Source organism: Bidens hawaiensis, unplaced genomic scaffold (assembly GCF_021521415.1).
Source record: "Bidens hawaiensis isolate Kalapana, Puna unplaced genomic scaffold, B.hawaiensis_p1.1 tig00047624_1, whole genome shotgun sequence".
NCBI classification, from domain to species: Eukaryota; Viridiplantae; Streptophyta; class Magnoliopsida; order Asterales; family Asteraceae; genus Bidens; species Bidens hawaiensis.
Window position 1 is genome coordinate 53,904 of NW_027498525.1, and position 11,278 is coordinate 65,181.

Here is an 11,278-nt window from a genome sequence, read left to right on the forward strand (position 1 = left end):
TTTTTACATTTGTCTGCTTACAAATTACCGAATGGTACTTGTCACTCGACAGCATTTATGATTGTGGTCATATTACTTATTGACTAACTCTTTGCCCAACAAGTAATGATATAAGTAAGATTTGTATACAAAACCCCACTATATCAATAGTAACTATCTCGTAAATCTATAAAAACTTAATCACTATAATGTAATGGAAATCATTTGAAAACATTTGGATTGTTTCATTCTGTTATGAGTTATACATGTTTAAAAATTGCAATGATAGTGTTGGAAACTGGTTGTCTCACACAAATGTGGGTTGTACAAAAACTCGAATGTCTCACCTTCCAAGTTTACAATTTACAAGTCTCCTGGTGTTAAGCATCTAATTTAATGCAACGTCCTATTTGTATAAACCGAAAAGCTTTAATGATAATCACGAAATTGAAAACTTCACATGATGACACAAAGTCTCACATTATTCAAGCAGAGATTTGGATTTGTGTACTAAAGTCTCGATCTGTCGGACAGGGTATGAATAAAATTAGTGTACTTTTTCGGTCTCCATATATGGATGGCGAATTATTAGGGAAAATCCTCAACATGTCCGTCTTTTATTAAAATAATTAAAGCCTCGTCTCGCCTTTTTAAAAGCTTCTTCGCATGTCCCTCCAATTCTAGCATCACCAAGTAGGGATGAGCCCAGGATGATACAGGTACCGACCGGTACCGATCCTGAAAATCCCGATCTCGAAAATTCAAAATATATGGTACAGGTACCGGTACTGAAATGCTCGGTTCGGTACCTGTAACACTTCGGATTTTTCGTATTTGTTTAAACCGATTCGAGAATGTAGTTCGGATCTTTTGAACTATTTAAAACTTGTATTTATTGGTATTTAACTTGATTTAACTTATTTTATAATTTCATAACTTTCAATTATGCCAAATAGCCCTTAGAAACCTTTAAAATCGCTTAAAAGGGCTAAAAATCGCATTTTCGGAAACTACAGGGACCAATTTTGCCAATTTTTTCCTATTTTTGATTAAATTAACGAAACTTAAACTCAAATAAACGTTATTACAGATCCCAAGACGTTTTCTTGTAGTCGAAGTCAAAATCTCTATGTTATTATACCCGATAATGTCATTAATTGATTATTCGGTTTCCTAAAATAGTTATTTCCTAATAAACAAGCCTTAACCCTTAATATTTAAACAAAACATATCATAAAACCCTAAATTATTACTTCAATGCCAGCCACCATAACTAAAATCCATGAAATTCCTTTCCCCATCGTCGGTTTCTTCAAGAATTTATCAAGTTCGTATTGCTTCGTTGACTTTCAAGCTTCAAGACCCTTTGACCTCGATTAGCTCTTGTTCCACTCATCGTTTGGGTAAGTTGTCTTCTTCAATATTGTATATTTTTATATGTAGAATAAAAGACCTCAATCAATTTTGCCAATTGAGGGAGTCTCGGTGGTCAATTGGACTCAAAACCATTTAAGGGCATAACAGTCAACAACTTTGACAAATCAATTTCACATGCTTCTGGTCAGAACCAACGTTCGGTCCAGAAGACTTTTATTTTCGTAACAAAATTTAAAGTCTACTGACCAAAACCCGAATTCCGAATCGCTGTTCGGATTCTGGTCAGTACCAGCTCGCTTAAACGTTTAATTCAACATGACTAGAGTTATACTCATCCGTTTGGATTGATTCCAGCGGAATTAAGCTCGTTTTTATTTATAGTTTCATATCACAAAGTTTCAGATTCTGATCATTAATCTCGTTTGACGTGTAGCGGACGATTCGCTTATTTGTTAACTCGTTTATCATATTTATTAATTACTTGCCTTCCATCTAAGGTGAGTTTGATCGTTCCCCTTTTTATTTACTGTTTTCAAATGTTTTGGGGACATATGCGTACTTATTCATATTGTTTTGATGTCATATATATATCTCAAATAATCGCAAACATGATCATTGTGTGTTGTATCAATTAAATGCTATCTGCTAATTGCTACTTGTTTAAGTGTGTTTGTATTCTATCAAGTCTTGGATTCTCATTAGTATGATCATATGAACGTCTTAGTAACTGAAGCCCGATTCGCTTGGCGAAGGTAAACCGACAATTTTAGTCATTGTAATCAATGCCCGATTCGCTTGGCAACGATTCATTGGCACACTAGCACGATTTGGTTATATACATGTTTTGTTATGATTTGATTGATTACTATCACATGGTTGGTTTGCGCATTTATCACTTATCATTTATCAATTATCTATCGTATATATATTTTTTATTATTTGTTGTGTCAAAATGGTGATCATCTCACTCAAATTTATGTTGACAAACTCCATTTTCTACGCATATGCAGGTTGTTTGTATTGAAGATTGAAGTTGGACACGTAGACGAGACCTTAGGATATAACCAAGAAAATCATTATTTGAGCTTACATTCATATATTTAATTTGTTTGTTGTATTTGGATATTGTGTGTATATTTGAAATAAAATAATTAATTAGATATTGTCACTTCTACATTATGACAGTATCTTCGAGCTGTGAGCAATCGGATCACGCCCCGGCATTTCCGCCTTAGGTTGGGGTGTGACAGTACCGGTATTTCGTGCAAAATTCTGGAAATACCGGTAACGTACTGTACCGTACCGATACTGAAAATTGAAAACTTGGTACCGACGGTATCAAATCGGTACCGAATTCGATATCGACACCGAAAACGATTATCCCTGTCACAAAGTTTTTATTTATGCGAGGCGACTTTTTTTCTAAAAAGTTAACTTAGGTGCTTAGCAGTCAAGAGTCAAGACTCAAGACTAAAACCACATACAATTCGGAGCAATTGTAATTTTTTTAAACTTGTTAAACTGATATCATTTTATTGGAAATTTCATTTAAAAAGATTGTTAATAAAATTTTTTCGTTTCATCTTCCAAGTTCCTTAATTTTAGAATAAACATAATTTAAACCCTAAATCCCTAACCAAATCTAATTTACATTGTCCAAGTATTAAATAAACGATAATCAATCATTCAAATATTCATTTGCCCACAAACAAATCCAAATTAACAATTTATTTTGAAGTAATCACTACCTTATTTATTACAATTAAATTAATTAATTAACAGTTATAATTTTAGATAAAAGTTATTAAAATACCTAAACTGGACAAGTAGAAGTCAAATTGTGGAAGAGGAACTGAGGGAACACCGGTCTTCGGCTCCTCGGTTGCAGTGTGGAGGTCCGGTGACTGGAGAAGGGCAATAGTTGGGGCAGCGTGGGGTGGAAATTGGCTGAAATAATGGCTGAATAAAACTTTGTTCTGTTTTAGTTGATGTCCAGCCCGGTATGTGTTCAAGCAAAAGAGAACAAAGAACAATGGTTTTATTTGGTTGGCTTTAATTGGTTTAAACTTTTAATTGGTTGAAATTTAAACAAATAGGGTAACGTTATATTTTTCTAGGGGTAGCGAAATGCGAAAGCCGACTAAATAAAACAAAAAACTGCACTACCGATGAAAAGTTGAGAAGTAGCGAAGGCTACCCATAATTATAAGGTAAGTCCGTCCCTGCATCACTGGGTCTTACCAAGTGTTAGTGAATCGCTTAGATTTTCACATCTAACTTACATTACATTACATTTTCACATCTAACAAACAAATTGCATTACATCTTTAAATATTAGGCATTCATTACAATTGCATATCTTACAAATCATTTACATCACTTTTTAAAAGTACTTCATATAAACAACATTACAATTCAGCACCTTACAAATAAATTACATCGCATCTAAGATATCACACGTAAACTACATTACAATTACACAACTTACACTTCCTCAACTTTAAACATAAACAAGTACAAACCTTGATCCACAATGTACAACACCATTTGCAACAAGTCTTCCGAAAATGTAACTATATATATAAATTACATCTACGTGTGAACTCATTTAGCTCTAGCTAGATGTGGACAACACAAAAAAAACTATCTTTGTGTGTGCCCATGTGTGCCTAAGGTAGACACACGCAACGCACAATTTTTTTTTAAATAAATTGCATTTATATGTGAGTCCGTGACAAACAATGCACGCATGAAAAACTAACTCTAATACCAGTTTGCCTTTAAATACTGAGAATAGCAATTCCACCAAACCAGTTATTGTATACGATCACGTAATATCATAAATCATAGTCTTTTATTAATTAAACCGGCCATGAAGCATATATACTATATTCACAACCCCCCCTGTCCACCCTAGTGAAAATAAATGAAAATTCAGGAGACAAAGAAAAGTGCCAAAATTGCAAGGTGAAAATGGCTATGCGATAATTAGCTAGTGACATATTCTTTTGGTGTTATGTTGCCTTTGAAGCTTAAGCTGCTCATAAAAGTTGTCTATGAACTGTTGAGCCTTAAGATCAATCTCCATTTCTTGTTCCTCACATGTCCCCTCATCATATTCATCATCATATTCTTCGCCATTTCCGATCAAGAAACTCTTTCTTGCTTCACAACAAGAGTACCGATCACTCTCATCATCAAAATCAAACATATCCTTACAATCAACATGTGGATTAATGCAAGGAATGTGAGGCAACCAAAACCTCATGGAGTTCGGCTTATGCATCCTAACATGAATAATAGGCGTCGCATCAAACGATAGTTGCCGATCACCATACTGTAATGCACCATTGCCCTTTTTGGATTGACCAAGAGTCTTGAGATAATGAGACAAGTCAAGCATAAACCTTTTCTTGATCACTCCACCTTTTCTAGCCCATAACAAGGCGAACCGTAACATTCGCCATGCTCTTCGGCTCATATCCGATCTTGATCTGGTTTTCATGTTTTTTGGCTGGAAGAAAGAAGTTGTTAAGAGACTATTTTTCAGGTGATGGGTGGCTGTATTGATGATGGGTTAATGGAAAAGGGTGTCAATATATATATAGTTAGATAACTTATAGCTTTATATAATTATTTAAAAATGTAATAATGTTGGGTTATAATATGAGAGCATTCTCATCCCACCTACTATCTCCAAACCAAAAATTACACTATAACTCACTTTATTTTCTCTCTTCATTTCAATTAAATAATACTTTTTATACCTTTTATCATTACCTTTTCTCTTTCCTTCACTCACAACCACTTTCAAAATATATTAAAAAATTGTAGGAGATAAACAGTAACTTTTCAAATATACAGAAAAATCACAACTTTTTCTAAAGTATAAAAACTCTTTACTCACAACACCCTGAATCACTCTCTAAATTATAAAAACACCACTCACATATTATAATGGGTTGGATGAGAATGCTCTGATACGCGTTTCATTGAAATGTTTAGAAAAGAGGGAGAAAATGAGGGGTGAAATAGGGGTGGGACCCAGGAGCGTGTCGGGTGTACGGCTGTACGCGGGCCAAGGCCAACACCCACGCTTTTTTCTTAACGTACTATACTTCTTATATATATTGCCAATTATTATTTTGTTTGAATTAAGAATGTAAGGTGACATTTGTGAGCTTAATTTTAGTTTAAACGGGTTTGAGTCGGTTTAGAGTTAAACTGTTAAACAAGTTTAGCAAAGCAGGTTGTCTTTAAGTCGTCATGGCTAATTTGAAAGTTGGACCTTTTAATCTGAGTAGTTTAATAATTGGAGTCGAGTGTCTCCCAGCTCTATCTCTAGGATAAGGGTATTTTTGTCTACTTCTCAGCATTCTCAAACCCTAGCAATAGTCTTGTTATTAGTGGATTTCATTAGGTATGATTAATTGATTGATTGTGTATGATGTTTATAATTTAAAATTTGTGTTTTAGATCATAAATAAATACTTTATGCTAAAATTGAATGATAAAAGAGAATAGATCCAATTTTTATGGTATAAATGTAATAATTTTACATGCATTTGTACTTTTTGTTAGAAATTTGTAAGTTTAGAGGAATAATAAAAAAAGATCACATTAAATAGGCCGGGGTTATGTCAACTGTAAAACCTTGCCTCATGTTTAGGTTCATGTGTGATTGAGTTCAGTGTTTGCTTGGTTTTTTCATGTTTATCTTTTGTTCAATTCGGATTAGTATCAAAGTTTAAGGTTCATGTAGGTGTAGGGTTCGACACTCTTAACACATAAATACGACCCGTTAACATCCTTGCTAATCATTTTAGTAGGTTTTTAATTAACAAAAATGTTAGTGTGGTGAACCAATGCATAAAGGCTGTCTTCCTTCCAACAACAAACTGGAGGCGAAGACTTTAGTTTAATTTAATTTTAAAACAAATGATTTGTTGTTAGTAAACATCCATGCATTTTCCGCCTTACTTCCTCTTTCTTTCTTTGAAATAGTTTTTGTTTCTTCTCACCAATGATTGATATACGTGTCAACATTTTTAAGTTGGATATTGAATTAAATTTATTTGTAATTGTAACAACTAGTAGCTTTGCATATAGATTTTTATTTAACACGATAAAATCAACTAGTAGCTTTGCATATAGATTTTTATTTAACACGATAAAATTTTAACTTCCTTTTCTTAGTTAAACATCCATCCAAACCATTGAAGGTAAAGATAAGCATGATTTGTGGTTAGAAAAAAAAAGAAAGAAAGATAAGCAAATTTCCTTAATTTTTAAGGAAATTGTTGCTATATCTTTAAAAATTTTCCGACTATTGAATTTAAGATCAATTAATGCAGTTTATAAATGACTTAGTTTTTCAATCTAAAAAGAGCTAACGGTGTAACTTGTTATCCGTACGCTTTATTTATGATAAGAGAGATTCGTTTTTTGTATATTCGTAGTTTTAAATAATTTGTAATTCCCCTCTATATTCTACTTACAGGGACAACATTATTAGTATGTTAAAAAAATGTATTAGTTAAATATAATACTAAAAATAATTTAGTGTTTTTAATCCTCTATTTATTTACAAGATATAACAACAATAATAATTCAAACATATTTTTGGACCGTTTAATCACCTCATTTCAAAATGGAGACCGACCATAGTCTGCATGGAGTTCATTTAATTTACATGTCACATCTCATATCGTCCCCACTTCAAACAAATATTTGAAATCAAGTTTCCATTTTCTCAACATTATTTACAGGACATTTAATTTATTCTATCTGTTTCTTTGTTTGTTTATTTATTTAATTTAAAACAGGAAAAATGGTAATATTCTTAGAACAATTCATGCTTAAATTTTATAAACAAGGAATAAACCTTCTTGATGGGATGGTAAGCTGGCTATGATGTATAATAGGATGCCATGCATTCATTCACTGTGTAGTGTAACACTTGGTGATTCAATAAATTAGGGAAAAAAAAGGAATAAAAGAATAAAAGAAATAAAGCACGGAGGGAGGAAAGAGGATGTACTTGAGAACCACTTAGAAACCAACAAAACCAATATTGTTATTTTTATTCGAAACATAAAATACTTGATTCATTGAATTTAGTGGTATTGTATGTACATAGACCCTTTCCATCAACTCTCAATAAACTTTCTACGTACTTTCTCTTTTCCAAATTTAATTGTGTAAATAACTATAAGCTTTCTATATAAACATGATAATAGTAAGATTATTCGGTTTGTTACGGCTTTAAAACAAACTAATAGCCGATAGCTTCATTACAACACCATTATAAAAGAGGCCAATTTCGTATGAATGTGTCCAAGGGAGAAAAAAGGGTTGGAAAAATTGTCACGGACACTAAATCTGATTGTATTAAACCCAAACCACAATTGTTTAACCCAATAGCAATACAAGAATGTATATGAACTAGAACAAACAGAACACCAATAATCAGATCATTAACAAAACGATATGTGATCATAAACAAAAGGATGCGCTCAGAATCGCAAAAGAAACAAAAATCGCCAACTAGAGAAATCTCCACCAAATGATGAAGACGGCTCCAAGTGAATACTTTGAGAGAGAAGACCAATAACTAATATTCTGGGCGTTTATCAAATGCATCTTCATCCAATCTTCCTATTACATTTTAAGCACCAGCAAATAAATATGGCTTGAAACTGAAACATGGGCTGAAACACATGAGGCCCAACTGCTGGAGGCCTGCTTCACTTCACTGGTCCAATAAGCAGCTTCAAGCCCATTTTAATCAAGTGCAGCTACAAGCCCATCTAACACTCTATGTCCATAGCCCAACTCATTTAAACATACACAAAGAAATATAAAAAAAACAATAACTAGAATTAGTAAACTCATTAATATCTATAATCATATTAATTTGCTATTGAACGTCTTTCTATATATATATATATATATATATATATATCAACAAAATTCTAGCTAATTTAGTTACAAAACGAAACAGTGCTTCAACTCAGGTGCTTAAACATCCAATTAATCAAGCGATCGTCGTTTTGAGCACTGTTTTGAGGTATGTTTTACATCAATAGATTCGTATTATCCTTTCGATAAAAAGCTTTAAAATATTGGTTTGAAATTTGGATAAAACTTAAAGGAGTTAAGTTTTTTTCTTTATTTTTTAACGAAGATCCAATGAGAAAAATCAATGTAGAGGGTGGGACTAGTGGCAAGAATATTCTCGGGTGTTAATATTATCGGCCAATTGCTAAAAGTTAGGATTATTAAGACATTATCCTAATATTAATAATAATATTATCATTGTTGATTGATTTTTAAATGAGCGCAGATTAATCGAGTTAAAACAATACGATTTTAAATGAACGCAAAATTGATTTTTTAGCCCGAATTTCACCTTATCATTATTATTTGTTTTTACAATCGAGTCATCCGATCCTTCATCAAACCTAATATAATATATATTTTTTTGCCTTATTAATTGTTTATTGGATTACATCGAAACAAAAGGCAAGCGGGCAACAAGCTGCGCCGCTACCCCTTTTTGAATCGCAAAACCCAATCTTTTAAGCCTATATTGATTTTTAACTACTAACAAAGCTACATAAGCCTATATTATTTGAGGAAATTAAATTAAATTCACTGGAAGGCTAATGTTGAGCGGCAAGCTTTCGACTTTCCCTCTAACTTAGCACTACGTAATAAAAGGGTTTTTTGTTCATGTTGTCAAGGTGTGTGTCGGCGTTTCTTCTCATGAGGTTGAAGATTCATGTTGTGTGGTGAACAATGTTGTATATTTAGGAGTAAGATTAGTGTAAGAACCTATTCAGAGATTCACTTTTATTTATGTGATTTGTGACAATATGCAAATTCACTCGTTAAAAACTCAATAATATCACCTTAAAAACCTAGAAAAATAAATGTGATGCGAATGGAATTCAAAGTAGGAGAGATGTTGGATTTACTTGCTTAGCTGCAGAAAACCACATGAAACTGGTCAGGAAACAAACATTCTGCAGGTGAATATTGCAACATGATATGACAACCACTTTTTCTTTGTTCAATATAAACCAAAAGTTAAGCAACTTGGTACCACACTATTTGTAGAAACTATTGTATTACCATACATCTTGTCCTCTCTTTGTGTATACATTGCCTAAATTAGACACGATGATCAAAATATCAAACAAGTCGGCATGTATTAGTTTAATTCCAGCTAACATTTGCATAAAGGTCACTCATCCGAAAATATCTCTTGCTTAAGCTTGTTTACCTATGAATTGATACACTCATTCGCAACCAAAGCGTTTATAGTATCAAATTAATGAGCAAACTTATAATATTTTGATGAGCGAATCCAGTATTATTTTAAAAGTATTCCAACCCATTGATTTGGAAAATTTTAGTTAAAATTTTTTTAGTAATGATTATTTTATTATAAAATATAAAAAGCTTTAAAAAAAGTCCAGAATCATTATAAGAAAAGTTAGAAAATAGAGTATAATGGTTGGGTAACTCTTTCTCTTTATTATTTAATAATGTGACTTTGTATTATATTGATTGACAATGTACTTTTGTTATAATGGTGATATTGAATTTTATTTATCTGACCAAATGACCGAATCAAACCATCCGGGCTCGAAAACTTTGACGCGGGAAAAAAGTCGAGCACCGAATTGAAATTTTCCTAGCTCCGCCACTTGCCATTTTTATGAACCAACTTTCTTTTGTAGATGTATACTGTGAAATTTACCTGAGAGAGATGATTTTTGTTATCGATTACGGATGTGTAGTTCGAGTGAGACTAGCAATTTTGGTCATACAAAAATGTCCTTGATTTACAATGCAGTATTAGAAAACCATTGGTAGTGAACAGCTAGAAACTATTGTTCGCGTGTTCCAACTCTACCCATCTAACACTCCATTTCAGTTCATGGCAATGGCGAGTTTGCTCTTGCTTGGATACATCTGACCGGTTAGACTAATGTCATGTATGGAAACAAAATTTTGTAGCTTCATGAATGAATTATGGCATAATTTGTTTGATGTGCTGTATGACCGAAATTGATTTGGCCATTTGGGTTACAACGAACCGCTTTAAAGAGATTCAAATTTATTCGAGTCACACGATGTCTCGCCTAAATGGACTTAGGTTGAAATGAATCATTTTAGGGAGAAAAAAATATCACAATTGATTCACCTGCTATATTTCTTTTCAGGCCGGTAGAGTGGAGGTAAAATCGCCAATGATGGTGGTGGTAGCAATCGAAGATGGTGCGGGCGTGTTATGGTGCCACATGTGCAAACGGCAGCAATGCCAGTGAAAAAGGTAGCGATTACAACGGTGATGGACACAAACAATAATCCTAACACTCTCTTTTAAGTTTAGAAAGAAATTAAAAAAATTGTCTTCAACATATATTCTTTAATTTTAGCTATAATCACCAAAATATGGTATACACAAATCATAACCAAAACCCTAAATCTACTCTACCTACCAAAACAATACACTCAAGTGGCAGTGTTTGTAATAATCGGCGGTTGCTAGTCGGATGATGAGGTAGAAACTAGCAATTTATCAAAATTAATCGGAATTAATTGACGCCTAGTCATTGAAACCAATTTAATTTAATAACCAACTAATTCAACAAAACAAAAACCACAAGAAAGCTCACCATTACGAAATCAAATTCATATTCCATGAATGAAATCCGAGCACTTGGATTTAATCCAACGAATGCCATTCCGAAAGGAAGCCTTCACCCTACCTTCAATGGTGTACACTTTATACTTGGCAATCCTCTTCTTCCGCTTACTCTCCGGATCACTAAACCCTCCCCACGGCTTCGACGACGTCGTCCTCGCCGGCGGATAATCAACTCCGGCGCCGGCGGCGTATATTTGGTTA

The 11,278-nt window shown here is 33.2% G+C and overlaps 1 protein-coding gene across 1 annotated transcript; it reads right to left on the reverse strand.

The window, feature by feature from the left end:
- Nucleotides 1–4,348: 4,348 nt before the first annotated feature.
- On the reverse strand, nucleotides 4,349–4,861 carry LOC143597144 (uncharacterized). The gene has a single exon (XM_077075731.1). It carries the CDS (start codon nucleotides 4,859–4,861, stop codon nucleotides 4,349–4,351), a length of 513 nt encoding a protein of 170 aa, XP_076931846.1.
- Between the last annotated feature and the right edge of the window lie 6,417 nt (nucleotides 4,862–11,278).

Coding starts and splice junctions, on each gene's coding strand:
- LOC143597144 (XM_077075731.1), bottom strand. CDS start 4,861: ATGAAAACCAGATCAAGATCGGATATGAGCCGAAGAGCATGGCGAATG.